This window comes from Staurois parvus, unplaced genomic scaffold (assembly GCF_062004578.1).
Source record: "Staurois parvus isolate SC_StPar_1 unplaced genomic scaffold, SC_StPar_1.0 ptg000185l, whole genome shotgun sequence".
Lineage (NCBI taxonomy): Eukaryota > Metazoa > Chordata > Amphibia > Anura > Ranidae > Staurois > Staurois parvus.
Window position 1 is genome coordinate 690,455 of NW_028317981.1, and position 21,440 is coordinate 711,894.

A 21,440-nucleotide genomic window follows, 5' to 3' on the forward strand; every position below is an offset into this window, starting at 1 on the left:
ACAGATTACCAGGGTGCCGTGTAGTGGCTCACGTATGTATTTGCAAATGTGTGCTAACTAAACCCCTGTTTTAAATGCATACTGTTAGACAGGTTAATTCGGTTGTTAGCAAGCTGGCTGGCAAGTTGTCCAAGAACATTGTTCTCTCCCCTTTATTCACTATGTGATGCCTGTTTATGTGTCCTTGCTTCATAAGCCAGTTATAGACTTGGGCGGGTGGCCACTTTTATGCATGCTGTATTACTTCGGCCTCGTTAACAGAAGGGTTCTGTATTACTTAGGCTTCGTTCACAGAAGGGTGCTGTATTACTTTGGCATCATTCACAGAAGGGTGCTGTGTTGCTTAGGCTTCATTCACAGAAGGGTGCTTTGTTACTTAGGCCTTATTCACAGAAGGGTGCTGTTTTAAGTAGGCGTAGTTCACAGAAAAGTGCTGTATTACTTAGGCTTCATTCACGAAAGGGTGCTGTATTACTTAGGCTTCCTTCAAAGAAGAGTGCTGTATTACTTAGGCTTCATTCACAGAAGAGTGCTGTATTACATAGGCCTCATTCACAGAAGGGTGCTGTATTACTTAGGCCTCATTCACATAAGGGTGCTGTATTTCTTAGGCCTCATTCACAGATGGATGCTGTATTACTTAGGCTTTGTTTGCAGAAGGGTGCTGTATTACTTAGGCTTCATTCACAGGAGGGTGCTGTATTACTTAGGCTTCATTCACAGAAGCGTGCTGTTTTGCTTAGGCCTCACTCACAGAAGGGTGCTTTATTACTTCTAGCTTATTCACAGAATGGTGCTGCATTACTTAGGCCTCGTTTACAGAAATGTGCTGTATTACTTTGGCACCGTTCACAGAAGTGTGCTGCATACTTAGGCTTTGTTCACAGAAGAGTGCTGTATTACTTAGGGCTTGTTCACCGAAGGGTTCTGTATTACTTAGGCTTCATTCTCAGAAGAGTGCTGTATTACTAAGGCTTCGTTCAGAGATTGGTGCTGTATTACCTAGGGCTCATACACAGAAGTGTGTTATATTACTTTGGGCTCACTCACAAAAGGGTGCTGTATTACTTAGACACTTAGACCTCGTTCACAGAAGGGTGTTGTATTACTTAGTCTTCATTCAAAGAAGGGTGCTGTATTACTTAGGCTTCATTCACAGAAGGGTGCTGTATTATTTAGGCTTCATTCACAGAAGGGTGCTGTATTGCTTAGGCCTCATTCACAGAAGGGTGCTTTATTTCTTAGGCTTAGTTCACAGAAGCGTGCTGTATTACTTCAAGCTCATTCACAGAAGGGTGCTGTTATGATCCGCCAGGTGGTGCCCCTGGCTGCCCACTTGACAGACCTACCCAAAGCGTGGAGTCCAAGTCCCGGTCTGTGCTTTCACCAGGGCCCCTGATGGTGGGGATGGACTTGAAACAGACCGGGACCAGGTCACGACTTCTGAGCAGGCCCACCAGTGGCAGGGGGAACCTCCAGGGATGTATTGGTACCGGGAAAGCCAGATGTGAGGAGGACGGCAGGACCTAGCAGGATGGATCACGAGCAGGGGTCCCGTGGGGTAGGCGAGGTACAGAATCGGCAGGCGGAGAATCGTCAGGTCACACGCAGGGTCAGCAGGATAAGTCAGTCCGTAGAGAGGTCAAAACAAGCCGGGGGTCAGGATGGGAGAAGGCAGAGTAGTCAGGACAATCCGGGTCAAACACAGGAGCAGGCAGCGTAGTCAGGGTCAATCAGGGTCAAAAACACAGGTACAGGACTCAGGAACTCAGATAGACCTTGCGGCGATTACTGACAGTGAAGGGCATCTTTAAATATTGCGCCCTGCACTGTCATTGGCCGCCCAGGACGCGCCCCCGGGCTGTCATTGGCCGCCCAAGGCGCGCCCGCGGCTCCCACTGCGCATGCACGGCGTCCTGTCATCCACGGCTCGCCGGGACCTGGTGCCTGTGTCCCGGCGTGAGCCGTCGCCAGCGCGCATGCGCCGGCCGACAGGACGCCACGATCCCTGACATTGCCCCCCCTATGGGCACCCTCCGGGAGCCCCACTGATCACTCCACCGCGGGTGGCCATGAAAAAATTCCCGGACGAGCCTGGGGGCGTGAACATTCTGGATGGGTTCCAAAGAGTTCTCCTCAGGGCCATAACCCTTCCATTTTATCAGGAACTGCGTCTGGCCCCCCCTCTTTCGGCAACTGAGAATAGTTTCTACCTCATATTCCTCTTGGTCACCTATGGTGACTGCCTCGGGAGGTCTGGATTGGCGATCCGGGAAGGAATCTGGTCTGGATGGTTTCAGGAGAGAGACATGGAACACAGGGTGTATTTTGAAAGACTCCGGGAGCTCGAGTTCGTAGGCCACTTCATTGATCACCCGTTTAATTGGAAACGGACAAAGGTACTTCGGTCCTAACTTCCTGGAAGGACACAGCATTTTCAAGTTGGTCGTAGCCAACCAAACCTGATCCCCTGGCTGGAGCAACAGCTCTCCTCTTCTCTTCCTGTCGAACGCCTTTTTACTATCTTCTTGGGCTTTAGTGATGGCCTCCTGAATCGTCCTGTTATTGACAGAAAAGAAATGCAAGACATCTTGAGATGCGGGTACCGGACTTTCGGGTATTAGGTCGGGGAAAAACGTAGGATGATATCCGAAATTGGTAAAAAACGGTGATTGTCCCGTAGCTGAGTGGCTCGAGTTATTATAGGCGAACTCTGCAGAAGGCAACAGTGTTAGCCAGTCGTCCTGAAGATAGGAGGTGTAGCATCTGAGGTACTGTTCCAACGTTTGATTGGTCCTTTCTGTTTGCCCGTTGGTCTGTGGATGGTAAGCGGATGACAGTGACAGTTTGATTCCTAATGCTTCACATAAGGCTTTCCAGAATCTTGATGTGAACTGGACTCCCCGATCCGATACTATGTCTTCAGGTATCCCATGTAGCCTCACTACTTCCTTGATGAATATCCGTGCAGTCTCCGGAGCCGACGGGGTTCTTTCCAAGGGCACGAAATGAGCCATCTTTGAAAAGCGATCCACGATCACCATTATAGCAGTGTAGCCTTGAGACGGTGGGAGTTCGACTACAAAATCCATGGCAATCATTTGCCAGGCCCGTTTGGGTATCGACAATGGACGCAACAATCCCCAGGCCTTGCTTCTGGAGGGCTTGTTCCTTTGGCAGGTGGGACAGGTCTGGACGTAGCGCTCGCAATCCTTGACCATGTTTGGCCACCAGAATGAGCGCTGCAGTAGCTCCAGAGTCTTCGTCACCCCAAAGTGCCCTGCCATTGGATGGTCGTGGCAGTGCCCCAGGACCAAAGTCTGAACTCCTTCTGGCACCACGATCCGATTTTCCTTCCAAAGCAGACCATCACGGTTCTGGAGAGGCGACCCAGGCGGGACTGGCAGTCCAACGGAAGCGTCAATCAGTCTGGAGCGAAGTTCCGTTTGCAGGGCGAGGAAGCTTCCGGATGGCAAAATTGTGTCAGGTAACACTGTATCGTCGGGGTCCTCAAACATGCGGGACAGAGCGTCTGGTTTCGTATTCTTAGACCCAGGTCGGTACGTAATATGAAAGGTAAACCGAGAGAAGAAAAGAGCCCATCTCGCCTGGCGTGGTCTCAGTCATTTCGCCGTCCTTAAATACTCGAGGTTCTTGTGATCCGTGAATATTAGGATTGGGTGTGTGGCTCCTTCCAGGAGATACCTCCATTCTTCTAGAGCGGACTTGATGGCCAGGAGTTCCCGATCTCCAAGATCGTAATTGCGCTCCGCCGGAGTCAACTTCCTGGAGAAAAACGCCACAGGATGCAGTAACTCCTTGGTACCACTCCTTTGGGAAAGAATCGCTCCTACCGCGTTTTCGGAGGCGTCCACTTCCAAAACATATGGAAGAGAAGAATCTGGATGGCAGAGAATGGGAGCAGAAGTAAACAATTTCTTGAGCGTGTCGAACGCGGTCTGGGCTTCAGGAGTCCATTTAAAACGAATCCCTTGTTTAGTCAGTTGCGTGATTGGGGAGACCAGCCCTGAGAAGTTCCTGACAAACTTTCTATAAAAGTTTGCGAATCCAATGAAACGCTGTACCCCCCTCTTATCGGTGGGTGTTGGCCAATCTAAGATCGCCGTGACTTTCTGGGGATCCATCGCGACCCCCGCGGGAGAGAGGAGCAGTCCCAAGAACGTAATTTTACACTGTTCAAAACAGCATTTTTCTGCCTTGGCGTAAAGCCCGTGTTGGCGTAAACGTGCTAAGACCCTTGCCACATGCTCCCTATGAGCCTCCAGTGAGGGTGAAAATATCAGGATGTCATCTAGGTAGACAACCACGAAGACATCGAGGAAATCACGAAAGACATCGTTGATAAAGTGTTGGAAAGTGGCCGGTGCGTTACAGAGCCCGAACGGCATCACCAAATATTCGAAATGACCGAATCTCGTACGAAAGGCTGTCTTCCATTCATCCCCCTCCCTGATACGAACAAGGTTATATGCCCCCCGCAAGTCTAATTTAGTAAAAATCGCTGCTGACTCTAACCTCTGGAGGAGCTCGGGGACTAGGGGTAACGGATAGCGATTTTTTACTGTGATTTTATTCAGGTCTCGGTAGTCAATACAGGGCCGTAACGATTTGTCTTTTTTTTCTACAAAAAACAAACCAGCCCCGGCCGGGGACATGGACGGGCGAATAAATTCCTTCCGCAGATTATCATCAATATACTCCCTCAAAACTCCTGATTCTAGTTCCGATAAAGGAAAAATGCGACCGAATGAAATTTCAGATCCGGGTAGGAGGTCTATGGGGCAATCGTATGAACGGTGCGGGGGAAGAATGTCTGCTCCTCGCTTACTGAACACGTCTAAGAAATCGTGGTAGGCCGGAGGGATAACCTGAGACAGATCCGTATCACCATCCATGCACAGGAGAAACCGGGGAGGCACGGGCCCTGGGACGTGGCAGTGATCCCGGCAGTATGGTGACCGAAATTGAACCGTTCCCTTCTCCCAATCAACCTGGGGGTTATGGGCCCGCAGCCAAGGAAGCCCCAGAATGATTGGGAAAAGGGGGGATGCGATGGCATCCAGACGGAGGAACTCCTGATGATGGTCAGCCATCATGGTAAAAATAGGGGGAGTCTCCTGATCTACCACTCCCGACTTTATGCTAGACCCGTCTGCCAGGAAGATGTTAAACCCCCTTTCTTTGGTCTGGAGGGGAATCTTTTGCCGGTGAGCAAAAGTAAGATCGATGAAACAACTACATGCTCCCGAATCAATGATTGCGGTCACCGACAGGGTTCCTCCGGGGAGCTGTAAAGACACAGGTATTGCCAGGTAACTAGATAGGTCACCCCTTTCTGTAGGTAAAGGAAAACAGGAAGCGGACTTACTCATTTTTGCAGGACAGGAGCGCACCTGGTGACCAGCTTCCCCACAGTACAGACATAGGTTCTGCGATCGTCTCCTCTGACGTTCCTCGGCCGATAAAGTGGAACGGGCCAGTCCCAGTTGCATGGGTTCTGAGGTGTCCCCTGCTTCCGTGCTCCGGGCATGGTTCCCTGGGGTTGGAGCTGCTTCTTTCGGTGGGATCCATGCCACCCTTTGACCCTGGCTACTCCTTTCCAGGCGACACTCTCTCAGTCTGCGGTCAATTTGGATGGCCAACTCTATCAGTTTCTCAAGAGAGTCCGGTAGTCCTACTCGTGCTAATTTGTCTTTTAGCGATTCAGACAGCCCGATGCGGAACTGGTGACATAATGCCGCATCGTTCCATCTGGTATCTCCCATCCAACGCCTCAAATCAGACGCATACTCTTCGGCCGCCCGGCGGCCTTGCCGCAGAGAGTATAGAGTAGCCTCTGCGGAGGCAGCCCGCTGGGGGTCGTCCTATAGGACGGCCATGGCCTGAAAGAACTCAGTCACGGAATCAAGATGGGGGTCACGCTTCTCCATCAGGCGGTGAGCCCAATCCTGGGGCTCATCCTGAAGGAGAGAGATTATAAACCCTACCTTGACGGTCTCGACGGTGAACGTGCGGGGCTGCAGGTCAAAAAATAAAGTGCACGCGTTCCGGAAGGCCCGAAAGCGGCTTCGGTCTCCACGGAATCGTTCCGGCAGGGGAACGCGGGGTTCGGGAGCAAGGGGTGCCGCAACTGCTCTGGATGCTGGGGCAGCGGGTGACTCCGCAGTTGTGGAACTTGGAGCAGGGGGAGTCTGGGTGGCAAACGTCTCCATGCGGTCCTCAAGACGGGTGCAGCGGCTGTGAAAGTTCTGGAAGGCCTGGGTCAGAGTCGCCAGGTGCTGGCATATATCCTCTAGGGACGCCGGTCCTCTTCCTGGCTCTGTCATGGCCGCAAGGTACTGTTATAATCCGCCAGGTGGTGCCCCTGGCTGCCCACTTGACAGACCTACCCAAAGCGTGGAGTCTAAGTCCCGGTCTGTGCTTTCACCAGGGCCCCTGATGGTGGGGATGGACTTGAAACAGACCGGGACCAGGTCACGACCTCCGAGCAGGCCCACCAGTGGCAGGGAGAACCACCGGGGATGTATTGGTACCGGGAAAGCCAGATGTGAGGAGGACGGCAGGACCTAGCAGGATGGATCACGAGCAGGGGTCCCGTGGGGTAGGCAAGGTACAGAATCGGCAGGCGGAGAATCGTCAGGTCACACGCAGGGTCAGCAGGATAAGTCAGTCCGTAGAGAGGTCAAAACAAGCCGGGGGTCAGGATGGGAGAAGGCAGAGTAGTCAGGACAATCCGGGTCAAACACAGGAGCAGGCAGCGTAGTCAGGGTCAATCAGGGTCAAAAACACAGGTACAGGACTCAGGAACTCAGATAGACCTTGCGGCGATTACTGACAGTGCAGGGCATCTTTAAATATTGCGCCCTGCACTGTCATTGGCCGCCCAGGACGCGCCCCCGGGCTGTCATTGGCCGCCCGAGGCGCGCCCACGGCTCCCACTGCGCATGCGCGGCGTCCTGTCATCCACGGCTCGCCGGGACCTGGTGCCTGTGTCCCGGCGTTAGCCGTCGCCAGCGCGCATGCGCCGGCCGACAGGACGCCGCGATCCCTGACAGGTGCTGTATTATTTAGGTCTTATTCATAGAAAGGTGCTGTATTGCCTAGAGCTCATTCACAGAATGGTGCTGTATTACTTAGGTTTCATTCACAGAAAGGTACTGTATTACTTAGACTTTGTTCACAGAATGGCGCTGTATTACTTAGGCTTCGTTCACAGAAGGGTGCTGTATTATTTAGGCTTCTTTCACAGAAGGGTGCTGTATTACTTAGGGCTCATACACAGAAGAGTGCTGTATTACTTAGGCTTCTTTCAAAGAAGAGTGCTGTATTACATAGGCCTCATTCACAGAAGGGTGCTGTATTACTTATGCTTCATTCACAGAAGGGTGCTGTATTACTTAGGGCTCTTTAAAAGCAGGGTACTGTATTACCTAGTCTTCATTCACAGAAGAGTGCTGTATTTCTTAGGCTTCGTTCACAGAAGGGTGCTGTATTACTTAGGCCTCATTCACAGAAGGGTGCTGTATTACTTAGGCTTCGTTGACAGAAGGGTGCTGTATTACATAGGCCTCTTTCACAGAAGGGTGCTGCATTACTTAGGCCTCAGTGTAACGAATGCATCGTCAGACCCCTGACCTTCTCACCAAACTTGTGACCGAAGGACTGGCCAATCTAAAACCACGATGTCACGTGTGTAACAATGACACGCCCAGCTGCACCCTGCACAATGATTTTCTAGCTAATTGGACCACAATTTATGTACCAGCAGCCTGGGAACGATTGTTACTGGGTCAGGTTAATTACGCAATTAACCCTTCACACTGCCACCATCTCCTTTTTGTACAGAGAAAGAGGAAACTCGGCAATATCAGCAATAACACTATAATGGTTGAGATAATCGTCTGTATAATACGGTCACCGCAGGCCGGTTATACAGAGGGTTAAACAAACACAGTAGCGCTCTTTTAGATGCAGGAATTCGTAAATTGCAATAAAGAGCTATAGAAACAGTTCAACACTTTCAGAAGGAAAGATATTTTACTAAAAGGTCAAAGGGGTGCAATGAAAATATTTACAGAAAAAGATGTAACCAATATATAAATAAATATACAGAGAATAACAGCACAGCAAAGAGATAACAGAGAGAAGTTAGAGGGTTAAAGTACTTGCCAACGTCCTGGGTTAGCAGATCAAGTTTCAGAGTGAAAGGGCACGGATCTCCCAAGTTGGTTCTGATGTTAAACGGGAGGGGTTGTCTCTGAAGTCAAGGGCCAATACCCCGTTTAGGGCGGGATCGTCTGGGCGTAGGCCTAAACTAGAGCCAAAATCTCTTGTAGTTCATATTTTGGCTCATAACTTTCCATATGCACAAGTGACATTCCACCCGCGGATAGATTATTATGCAGACACATCTGAGGAATGATTAGATATGAAATATGAAATTATACACTGAATGGTTCAAGAGATCTACTTTTCTCCTTTCCTACGTATTTCAGCCAAGGAGAGTGACCTATCAAACTGTTTGTCTCCTTGTGCCGTGGCCAATTTAAAGATATGCCTGGTCTTTATGTAAGTCTCTCATATTTCAAGATATGAGACAGGGGGAAAATGGATTTTAAAAGTGTTATCTGGTTCTGTCACATATGCTGAGTTAGGTTTATTAGCGCAGTTATGTGTGCTTCGTTGGAATGTCTTTGAACTCCTGGGAAGGCTTGTGTTATCTTTTACGAGGTGGTATATTGCACAGCTCTCTTAGACAACCAGGCACTTTGGGGTTCCCTGCTGTGCTCTGGCCTGCCTGTGACACTTCCAACACCCACACCAAACAGATGTCACTGTGGCTCTCAGAGAGGGAGGGGGAGAATGCGAGGAGACATGGAGAATTCTTGACAAAATGGAGGGCCGTGTCTGCCGCTGGTGTGCACGATTGCGACACTCACCAATAGAAGGGTGCTGAATTACTTAGGCTTTGTTCACAGAACGGTGCTGTGTTACTTAGGCCTCATTCACAGAAGGATGCTTTATTACTTAGGCTTTGTTCACAGAAGGGTGCTGTATTACTTAGGCTTCATTCACAGAAGGGTGCTGTATTACTTAGGCTTCATTCACAGAAGGGTGCTGTATTACTTAGGCTTCATTCACAGAAGGGTGCTGTATTGCTTAGGCCTCATTCACAGAAGGGTGCTGTATTACTTAGTCTTAGTTCACAGAAGGGTGCTGTATTGGGTGTCACAGCACAAGCCGATCACCGAGTCCCAGTCCCGGCCGACGGCCATTTTGACTACTGTCATTTACCAGAATGTGAGTGTTTCTTTTACTACCATCCCCATAATTCATTAAAGTACTACACTATGGGAATCTTTTCTATTTTGGCTCCTTTGTTATGAGCCCCCCCCCCCAAAGGATATCCTTGGTGACCCAGCATTACCTGAACTTGTGGTTCCCCCTGGTGTTGAATGAGTGTATTCCTGGTGCCTGGATGTCCTGATGGTGTGCTGCTTGCCCAGCTGATGCTTGCCAGATGACCCCAGTGTTCCAGCTACCAGATGGTGATGACCAGGAGTTGGTTTTAATATACTCAAATGTGCATTGATTTGCTCTTTCTGGTTAGTGCAATCTAAACTCATACTTTTTCCACACTTTGATCACAGATTCCCATCATTATATTGTGATTGAACTTCGGATTTGTTTCACTTCATGCACCCTATAAACGCCAACTCTGGACGTTTCCACATGTTAATTTTAGTAACGCCACAGTGCGCTTATCTATTTGCTTTACTACCAAAAGAAAGCATTAACTGCTGAGTGACATATCAGATTGGATGTCGCTCCACTTTCTTAACCTGAACCTCTCCAAAACAGAGTTTCTTGTCTTCCCCCCAGCCCGGACACCACCCCCCATTGACTTCTCGATCACATCGAACAACACTACCATCAAACCCGCCCCGCAGGCCAGAGTACTTGGTGTCATTCTGGACTCCAACCTATCCTTTCAGCCCCAAGTCCAATCTTTAACAAACTCATGCAGACTCCACCTCTGCAACATCGCCAAAATACGCACGTTCCTAACCCCAGAAACCACTAAACAGCTCATCCACTCCCTCATCATATCACGACTCGACTACTGCAACTCCCTCCTCACTGGCCTGCCTCACCGCTGGCTATCCCACTTCAGTCGATCCTGAATACGGCTGCCAGACTCATTCACCTTTCCAACCGCTCTGTCTCCGCCACCCCCCTCTGCCAATCCCTCCACTGGCTTCCGATTGCGCAACGGATCAAATTCAAAATCCTAACGCTGACGTACAAAGCTGTCCACCATACTGCCCCGAACTACATCACTGACCTAATATCCAAGTACCGCCCAGCACGCACACTCCGCTCCTCACAAGACCTCCTTCTCTCTAGTTCCCTGGTCTCCTCCTCCCATGCCCGCCTCCAGGACTTCTCCAGGGTGTCACCCATCCTCTGGAACTCCCTGCCCCAACCCATCAGATTATCACCTACTCTCCTCTCCTTTAGTCGCACCCTGAAAACCCATCTCTTCAGGGAAGCCTACCCCACCCCCTGCTAACTTGCCGACCTCCTCCACTCTTCCTATCACTCGATCCCCCACAGCTATCTCCTCCTGTACCAATATCCCCTCCCTCCTATATTGTAAGCTCCAAAGAGCAGGGCCCTCGATCCCCTCATGTTTTGCATTGTATTGGTATTGTTCTGTCACATGTTCTGTCCCCCTCTGTAATGTACAGCGCTGAGCGAACTATTGGCGCTTTATAAATACTGTATAATAATTAACTGTGTTAAAAAAAATGTATTTGGATACAGCGTTGCATGACCGCTCAATTGTCAATTAAAGTAGCGCAACACAAAAAAAAGACCTGGTGACAAAGGGGGGTAAACCTTCTGGAGGGTAAGTGGTAAGCAAACATTTAACTGGGGTGGGGGAGAGAAGGCCATTGCAAGTGGTTTTCTTTATTGTGCCCGGCCTAGGCTTTTAGAAAACATTCTCATGTAGAGAACTTTGCTTCAGGACGGCTAATAATAGGAAGTCAGCCTCGTGTACAGTTGATATCAGACATTGCCACCTAAAAAGTATTTTCCCGCATGGCCGTGCACGGTGCTTTTATCCAGGCCGCTGTCATAGCCCTGTATGCCAGAGATCAGGAACCGCAGAGAGAAGGAAAGAGCTGCGCGTGCGCCATGTACGGCAGGTGCCTGAGACACGCACGCGGGAGCGAGCACGTCACTGGATCGTCTTCCTTGTAACACCGGCATCTCGGCTGCAGTTACCAGCTCATTTTAACGCTTTATTAACAGTAGCTGCTAAGCGGGCCCTGACCAGTCAGCACTATGTCCTTGCCAGAAGCGGTGGCCGCTGATGACTCAGAGGTGTCAGATAGATTCTCCTTTATGGCTGCTGTCAGCAAGACCCCGAAAAAGGTAATGACGTCATTTATACTCACGCCACACCCCCCTCAGCTTGACATGTCTTATGTCACTTTTTATGATGCTTATAGCTAGAGTGCAAGGTTGTAGCTAGAATGCTATGTTTCAGGTCCTCACCTGATGGTGGGGTGCTGCAGTACACAGAACAGCTACAGAAGGGGTTAAACGTTTTCCATCCAGGATTTCAGAAATTGGTGGACTCACTAATGTGATTTGTAGTTCCTCACCAGCCAGCCTCAGACTGTACATTCTTTATAGACTGAATAAAGGGTTAATTCACCTTTGCAAAAAAAAAAACTGCGTATGCAGGTAAGGGGCGCCTGTAGATTAAAAAAATAAAAACAAAAACTGTGCAGCTCTGACTAAAGATGTTCTTACTATAGGTGTAGGCCAGTGGTCTCTAAACTGCAGCTTAGAGGCCAGATGCGGCTCTTTGTTTTTATCCCTCAGGGCAAGATTTCATCTAGTAATACAAACAATGGGGCACAAGTACCACCCCCCCCCCACTGGGTCACAGTTCCTCCCAATGACGCCAGCGATGGGGCACAGTTCCTCCCAATGACGCCAGCGATGGGGCACAGTTCCCCCCCAATGACGCCAGCGATGGGGCACAGTTCCCCCCCAATGACGCCAGCGATGGGGCACAGTTCCCCCCCAGTGACGCCAGCGATGGGGCACAGTTCCCCCCGATGACGCCAGCGATGGGGCACAGTTCCCCTCGATGACACTAATGATGGGACACAATACCTCCCCCTGACGAGGCACAATTACTCCAAATGATGCCAACAATGGGCACAGTTTCTCCCAGTGACACCAATGATGGGGCAAGACGGACGCTACCCAACCGATCCCAAGAGTCCAATGTTGAGGAATGGCCTCAGATGACATTTTGGCCATGCCCTCTAATGCATTTCACCCCGCCCACTGGGGGCTTGGTCACAGAGTCACCTCTGTGACCAAGCCCAGGTGGGCAGGGTGAAATGCACCAGTGGACGTTTCCAGAATGGCAGCTGAGGCCATTCCTCAACTTTGGATTCCTGGGGTTGGTTGAGCAGCGTCCATCCCTTCGCTTGTACTGGCTGACACTGGCATCGCTCAGACTCCTGTTCTCCTCTTCCTACTTGCCAGTGGGGTGATCCTTTTCCTGCCATCCATAGCTTGGAGCGGGACCATAAGGTATACGTTTCACTAACAATGGGGCACTATTCCACTAACTCCAAAGATGGGACATTGTTTTTTTCCAATGATGTTGGAACCTTTTCTATTCCCAATGGCCACAGTCTGGCCCCCATAAAGTCTGAAGGACAGTAAGTTGGCCCTCTATTTTGGAGACCCCTGGTGTAGAAAATTAAGGTACCTCTTGAAGCCATGCTGAAAACCTTCCAGAGATGGGGGTGATCCCATCCTGTCTTTTTGCTAGGGTGTTTTTAAAGCTATACTCCATATAAACTGTATGTAGCGGAGGCTACATACAGTATAGAGCACTGTACTCCAGTCCGGTCCGAGTTGAGACTTTCCTGTCTGATACCCAGAACGCAATAGAGTCTGCCAGGGCGGATCTCAGCCATTCAGAAAAAGCAATGCATTCGGTCAGTGAATACAAAGCTTCCACTGATTGAGTCAGAGGTTGTGACATCATCTGCCCGCCTGTCTAACCCAGCCAATCCCATTAAGTGTACATTAATTGGTTTGCGTGAACGTTATAGCATCTACAGACGAAGGTTTATACACTGGAATCCTTATTTTTTATACTAGTAATGGCGGTGATCAACTACTTATAGCAGACACTAATAAAGTGATCAGTGCTAATACTATACACTGTCACTGTACTAATGACCATGGCTGGGAAGGGGTTAACATCTAGGGGCGATCAAGGGGTTATTTGTGTGCCTAACCATGTGTAATATGTGCTGCTTTTACTGACTATATTGTTTTTTTTCCCCCTGCTTAGCAGGGAATAAAAAAAACGGCAAGATCCCCATCAGTGAACCAGAGTTGTGTATTGTTTTTAATCACAGAGCTCTGCTCTGTGAAGCAGTGAACCAATCAGTGGGTCCCAATGATCAATCACTGGCTGTGACCTGCTGATCGGCTTGTGCTGTAACGAATCACAGCACAACCGGGCCAGCGGGTCACCCTTTGCCCGGGCGAGCAGATCACGTACTGGGTACATGATCCAGCGCAGAGCGTCTGTAGCGCCGTTGTAAATCTAACTTAGGCAGTCAGCAAGCAGTTAAGACACTCCCAGTCCCTTCACATGTGCTCTCTCTTCTGTCACAGTAGCTCTGAGCTCATCAATGTTTCGACAGAGTAGATAGTGGACCACACATATGAGGGGTTTGAAAGCTTGCCCCTGTTATAGTGGGGGCTCTTCAGTAATAGCTGCAAGTGTCATAGCAACAAGACAGGACAGGATAATGTCATCTCTAGATGTTTTTTAGCCAGGCTTCAGGTGAGGTACATAAATGGTATCCACTTATAGTAATGGCAATATTCATTTTTCCTCAAAGTCTGCACAGTTTATTTTTAGCTACAGGTGCCCCTTTCCTGCATAGGCAGTTTTTGTTTGGTAAAGGTGAACTAACCTTTTAAACCAGCATGTCCAGCCGTACCTGGCAGCTGACATACCATGATCATGAAGGTGGTTCTTCCTTCACCTCTTGGCCTTTTGGCTAAAACCAAGTGTAGGATCTTTTCTTACCAATCTCCAGTAGGGGTGTTCTGCCGCTATTCTTACTTTTTAGCAGAGATGGTGGCTGTATAGTATCCCTGTTATGATGGTGGTCCTGAAGGATTGAATTAAGCGCCCACTGGGTAAGAAGGGGATCAGCAGTACTTCCCTGGTGTGGTGGGTGTTAAAGGGTCCAATGTCTTTCTGATTTGAGAAGTGCTACCTGGTCTGGCTGAGGGCTGGGAAGGCAGGGAGTTTGCAGTGTCACGCGCCCCCTTGGCAGTGGCGACTCAGGAATGCTGGAGTAATATTGTGGATTTGGGACCCCACTGTGTAAAAGTGCACTAGGCCATTACACAACTTGCTTATTCTTCTGCACTGCACCTCATGGGCTAGGCCTTTTGGCCAAAACTGGGGCAATTTTTGGTTCCAGGCCACAAGAGGTAGTTGTAAACACTTTGGGACCTTATTTATTTTTTCTCTTCATGTGTGTGTCATTTGCACTTTTAATGTGTGTCCTTTCACTCCACAACATGACAGGTGTGTGCACCTCAGGCTTACCTTAAAATATAGAGAAGGTTGTGTGGCCATTAGGTTCCTTCCTCCCCTGCCTTTGTGGTCTCTCTTTGGGATAACCCTCATCTAGTACTCTGTGGTTGGCTTCGAATGGCTATAACAGAGGGGACCACCAGGCCTTTTGGATATTTGGACCAGCAGGTCTTATTCTTTTTAGGAGATTTAAACTTAGTGAAGGAGCAACATACCCAGTGCACTTTTTTGTGTGCTCACATGCATTTTTTAATTAATAACCTGGGGGTTCATCTACTGAAACTGGAGAGTGCAGAATCTGGTACAGCTGTGCACGGCAGCCAATCAGCTTCTAACTTCAGCTTGTTCAATTTAAATTTGAAAAAAAAATGGAATCTGATTGGCTTCTATACAGAGGTGTACCAGATTTTGCTCTGTCCAGTTCTCCAGTTTTAATTTAAAGCAGAACTAAACCCTCCTATACTTTTCAGCCAAGGAAGCTGCCATCTTAGCTTTTGTTTGGTCTGCTGTTGCACATGTGATCAGTTATGACACCAGCCATTTGTTGGCTTGACAGATTAGCTGAGAGCACAAACAACTGTGATACTTATTGTTCACAGGATACCTTAAATGTAAGGCCTCGTTCACAGTTGCTGTCCATCCTGTGTTTATTTAGAGGACTTTTCTAAATGCATAAAAATACATATAAAGATTTTTCAGTGGTGTCATTCATATTGTGTGTTTATCTTCATTTGGGTGTGGTCAGTTGCATATAGAGAAACAAAGAATGCTGTTCATTGGCGGCAAAACCTGTAAGAACATGTAAATACAGGAAAAAGTGATCTGGGCGAAGAAAACATATTTATACTTTCCAGATGACATCTCCTGTACTTAGAAAAGGTAAATGCAGGTGTGCCAGTGTGAATTAGGTCTAAGTACCTGTTCACACATATTGCGGTGACTGGCATCTTGCTACCTGTAAGAATGCCAGTCACCACCAGGACACACAGAAAATAATTGTTGTCAATGTGTCCTGTTTGCACTGCAATGTAGGCAGCAGCTGCGGTACATTGAGCTGTGAAAAAATGCTGCATTTTAACTCAGGGCACAGGTTGCATACCACGCTGCTGTACAGTGACATGAAGGAAGTGTGACTTATGTGCACTTCAAATAAATTGTATATAAAAAAGAGGAGCTGTGTGATGTGGTAAAAAACACAACACACTACCCCCTGCTGCAAACTCACTGGTGCTGGAACGGAGCACTGCCTGCACAAAACAGATCAAATATATGAATCTATCTTGTACAGAATTCACAACATTGTTGCTATCACATCACTAACCACACCTCAAAGTAGATCATTTCCTCTGCATCACTTCCCCATTTAAGCACTTCCCACTAGAAAAGCAACTCTTTCATGAGCATTTATCAGGCATTCTTGAAACTTTATCAGCGCTTTAGAAACCCATCATAAATTCTACAGGATAAAGAGATAATCCTCCTGCGCTTAAAATGGGGCCCTAACCCTAAAGCTGCTGACACATTGATACCCATGCAGTACACCTCTACCATGAGGTGATAAAAAGCACTGTACAGAGGAGGAATAACATGTGAGTGGGCATTTTAATGTTTATGTATAGGAATGGTTAATAAAACAGATTACACTATGGAAGATTTTCTTTTTTATTCATGATCCGGGGAGAGTTTTGCTATACACTTTATGGAGGCTTGGAATGAGGAGCGCTTACTACCTTGAGGGGAGCCTGTGAGGAATCTGCCCTTATCAGGATTGGTGCAATCCCTTGAGCGAGCTGACCCTGTGGGGTCGAAGTAAGGAGGTGAGGGGGCACTCAGGCCATTGAAGGATTTATCATGTATTGGACACATACACAGTCACTTGCATGATTGTTGAATTGGAGCACCATCATTGGATGGATATATATATATATATATATATATATATATATATATATATATGCACCGTGTGTGGACTGGCATTTGATGATTTATGTGATATGATATATTCTATTGATTTGTTTTTTGTGTGAATCACTATTGCATTATTTATCACTTGCACTTATATTCCCATAGAGGGAATTCACGTGTTGCACAATTGTGTGTATACCCCTTTTTTTGTACATTTAAGGGGATTGAGTGTGTCACAGTTTATATTTATATTGATGTTTAGTATTTATTTAGCGCTACACTTTTTGTATGTATGAATAAATTCTACAGGCACATTATGGAGCACTTCATCTTTTACATGTGTTTATGAACCCTAAAAAAAGAAAACTACTGTAATGCAGCCACCCATCTAAGGATTGGTAAGCTGCAATATGACATGTTTTTTTTTGGGTTTAATACCACTTTAAAGCGGAGTTCCACTCAAAAGCGGAAGCACTGCTTATTTGCCTTCTCCCCCCCTCCACTGCCATATTTGGCACCTTTTTGGGGGGAAGGGGGGGAGCGGATACCTGTTTTTGACAGGTACCCACTCCCACTTCTGGCTCAGTTCGCTGCAGCGAAGTGAGACGGAAGTTCGGCCCCCTCCTTCCTAGCGCAGTCTCCTGGGAACCTTCACAGGTCCCAGAAGACTGTCGGACCAAATAGGAGGCGCAGCGCAACTCACGCATGTGCAGTGGGCACCAGGCTGTGAAGCCGCAAGCTGTGACAGCCTGGTGCCCACAGTTGAGATGCTGACACTGTGGAGGGGAGAAGGGATGGCATGGGTGAGAACATCGCTGGACTTCGGGACAGGTAAGTGTGTTTATTAAAAGTCAGCAGCTACAGTTTTTGTAGATGCTGACTTTTAATAAGCACAAAAACGGCTGCAACTCTGCTTTAATTAATCTTTAGGCATAAAATGTGCATTTTTCATGTGTGCAAAAACAGAAAGAATGCCTTTGGTAGCAAAGTGGTTAAACCAGCTCACCAAGGCCCACATGTTATCCAAAAACACAAGTTTTGCAATACTTGGATTGAAGTGATTGTAAAATATATTTTTTTAAAATAACAAACATGTCTAACTAAACAACAATCATGTGATACTTACCTGCTCTGCACAATGGTTTTGCACAGAGCAGCACCGAACCTCATCTTCTTGGGTCCCCCGGCTCATGGCCATTGCTGCTCCTACCTTCCGCATGACCCCATAGTAAGACACCAGCTATGGGGGCACTTGTGCAGGCTTGATTCTGAGCTGGACTGTGTGTGTCTAAAAACAAACACAGCATGGCTCACTTGCCAACAACCCCCCCCCCCCCCCTCTCAAGATTTTCTTGACAGCAGCAGCCAGCGAGATCCTGCTGCTGCCTCCACATCCAGTGGGGTGAGAGAGTGCGAGAGAGAGCAGCACTACTGCTCTTGGGCGTTGGGCTGGATCAAGATTGGGCTCTGGTAAGTACGGGGGGGGGGGGCTGCTGCACACAGATGGTTTTTTTACCTGCATGAAGGTAAAAAACCTTGAGCCTTTACAACCACTTCAATATGCTGCTGCTGCAGGGAATAATACAAATGCTGGACCTCTCACAGGCACTCGACAAGAGTGCAGACTATGCTTGCCCTTTCCTGCCCCCTTCCTCAATTCATAGAGGCTATTCGTATAGGCTAGTGGGGCTGGGGGTCTGATCATTGGAGGAGAGCACACAGAGTTCCCAGCATAGCTAGAGAACTGACCACAGTGTTTTCTCATGCTTTGTGTGGTCAATTTTTAATAGGAAAGCAGAGGGACTGGCAGGAACACCAGGGATCTCACACAAAGGAAGCATTATAGTATACTGGCTTTAGTATGTTGTGTATATTCTGTATGAACAAGGCAATCTGCTGCACATGTACAGCTGCAGAACACATGGGAGGAAATTCCTGATGAAGGCGTGGCTTCTACTGAGTGGGTGGCGTGACCCGTTACCGAAGAAACGGAGCAAGTAGGTCATTGTGGCATGTGCCTCGTCTGCAAAATAATAAAAAAAATTTTAATGTTGCTTTTCCAGGTCTATTTTTGCACACTTTTTAACCAGTTCCAGCGCAGATTAAATTCTGGCATTCCTCTTCTACATGTGTAAAAAAAAAAAAAAAAAACAAATAAAAATAATAATAATAAAAAAAAAAATATATATATATATATATATATATATATATATATATATATATATATATTACAGTGAAGGAAATAAGTATTTGATCCCCTGCTGATTTTGAATGTTTGCCCACTCCCAAAGAAATGATCAGTTTAAAAATCGAATGGTAGTTGTATTGTAACACTGAGAGACAGACTAGCAACAAAAAATTCCTGTAGTTGGCTACCAGGTTTGCATACATCTCAGGAGGGATTTTGCCTCACTAAGTCATTAAGGTTTGGTGGCTGACTTTTGGCAATTCGAACTTTCAGCTCCCTCCACAGATTTTCAATCAGATTAAGGTCTGGAGACTGGCTAGGCCACTCCAGGACCTTAATGTGCTTCTGCTTGAGCCGCTCCTTTCTTGCCTTGGCTGTGTGTTTTGGGTCATTGTCATGCTGGAACACCCATCCACGAACCATTTTCAATGCGCCTTCCGAGGGAAGAAGGTTCTCACCCAAGATTTGACGGTACATTGCCCCGTCCATCGTCCCTTTGATGCGGTGCAGTTGTCCTGTCCCCTTAGCAGAAAAACACCACCAAAGTATAATGTTTCCACCACCGTGTTTGACAGTTGGGATGGTGTTCTTGGGATCATAGGCAGCATTCCTCCTCCTCCAAACACAGTGAGTTGAGTTGATGCCAAAGAGCTTGATTGTGGTCTCATCTGACCACAACACTTTCAACAAGTCCTCCTCTGCATCATTCAGATGTTCAGTGGCAATCTTCAGACGGGCCTGGACATATGCTTTCTTGAGCAGAGGGACCTTGCGGGCACTGCAGGATTTCAATCCTTGTCGGCGTATAGTGTTATCAATTGTTTTCTTGGTGACTGTGGTCCCAGCTGCCTGGAGATCATTAGCAAGAACCTCACATGTAGTTCTGGGATGATTCCTTACTGTTCTCATGATCATTGACACTCCACGAGGTAAGATTTTGCATGGTGCACCAGACCTAGGGAGCCTGACAGTTGTTGTGTGTTTCTTCCATTTGCGAATGATTGCACCTACTGTTGTCACCTTCTCACTAAGCTGTTTGGTAGCCCAGCCCAGCCTTGTGTAGGTCTACAATCTTGTCCCTGACATCCTTGGACAGCTCTTTGGTCTTTGCAATGGTGGAGAGTTTGGAATCTGATTGTTTTATTACTGCTGTGGATAGGTGTCTTTTTATACAGGTAACAAAATGAGATTAGCAGCACTCCTTTTAAGAGACTGTTTCTAATCTCAGCTTGTTACCTGCATGAAAGACACCTGGTAGCTGGAAATCCTGCTGAATGATAGGGGATCAAATACTTATTTTCTTCATGAACATGCAAATCAGTGCATAATTTTTTAGACATGCATTTCTTTTGAATTTTTTGTGGCTTTTCTGTTTTTCAGTGTTACAATACACCTACCATTGGATTTATAGACTGATCATTTCTTTGTGAGTGGACAAGCATTCAAAATAAATAAAATACACACACACACGAAACTAACATTTTATAGGGAAAGTTGATCCAGGGAATATCCGATTGCCTCTTGGGGGATCAGGAAGGAATTTTTTTCCCCTGTAGGAGCAAATTGGATCAAGCTTTGCTGGGTTTTTTTCTTCCTCTGGATCAACTGTGGGTGTAGGGTTATAAATTTTTTTTTTTTTTTATTAAATAGTTGATCTAGATGGACTTTTGTCTTTTTTTTCAGCCAGACTAACTATGTAACTGTATTACAAAGAGAACAGGATATATTTTCATTTAAGTACATGGTATAGCTGTTGCATATCTTTGAATATGAAATGTTGGGTTTACATATTCTTTAAGTCTTTATAACCACTTCAAGTCTAACTGCAGTGATAATACTCTGGAGTAATTTAGTAAAATAGACCTTGTGTAATGACAGGTGTGATGAAGGCTCTGTGTTAGGCATGGTACATTTCTGTTTTGCCAGGACAGAAGTATAGATTATTTTAACTATGACCATGAACTTGAAAATCTCATAGTAATATTTGCTTCTGTTCCATTGTAACCTTGTGTGACTCTGATCGCAGATGTTTTCTTTTACAGCCCAGGACTATCAGTCTAAATAACTACTCTGACCTTGTACAGTACATTGGTGTGTGTATTTATTGTATAAGGGCCAACAGGGGTATAAAAAGTGTACACACAGCCAGATAGGTCTCTGTAAACACCATAAGCAAACAAAAATTGAGAGAGGCTGCATCACAAAAGATTGAGAAATTTCTCAAGCTTGACAATAGATAGGGATGCCTAAAGTGCTGATAATGTGATATATGTATTTCTGAGCAATAAATGGAGCTCTCTTTTGCACCGCAGTCCCTTCCAATATTTTTTTCTCTATATATTCTAAGGATATTCATGCTTATGTTCCAAGAATCAATGAAATGCTTATTGCGAGATTCATCCGTCGCTAGATGGTGCACTGCAATGCATGCACAGGCCACTGAACAATCGTTACTTTAAGCAATCTTTGTGAAATTGCATGTTTGTGCCTATGGAGAGGAATGTGAACATTTCCCAATTTTAACAATAGCCTATCAGGGTGACTGTGTTAAAGTGTTTGTAAAGTCACATTATTAAATCACTTGTATCTCCTCTGTTGTAGGAAGATATAAAGTACTGTGTGTCAGGTTTTTTTTAAATTGTTATGCTAAATACCTTC

The 21,440-nt window shown here is 47.0% G+C and overlaps 1 protein-coding gene across 3 annotated transcripts in view; it reads left to right on the top strand.

Annotated features, from left to right (window-relative positions):
* The first annotated feature begins 11,252 nt into the window (after nucleotides 1-11,252).
* The window catches only part of LOC149462135 (S-adenosylhomocysteine hydrolase-like protein 1), a 461,588-nt gene continuing 451,400 nt past the window's right edge, over nucleotides 11,253-21,440 (top strand). For 2 of the 3 annotated variants that reach the window (XM_089677371.1, XM_089677372.1), the window contains exon 1: nucleotides 11,253-11,463. In XM_089677371.1, coding sequence (XP_089533497.1) covers nucleotides 11,374-11,463 — 90 coding nt within the window. In that variant the 5' untranslated portion in view covers nucleotides 11,253-11,373. Of the gene's footprint in view, nucleotides 11,464-16,356; nucleotides 16,507-21,440 lie in introns of those variants that run through there. The other variant, XM_089677373.1, reaches the window with a different exon arrangement.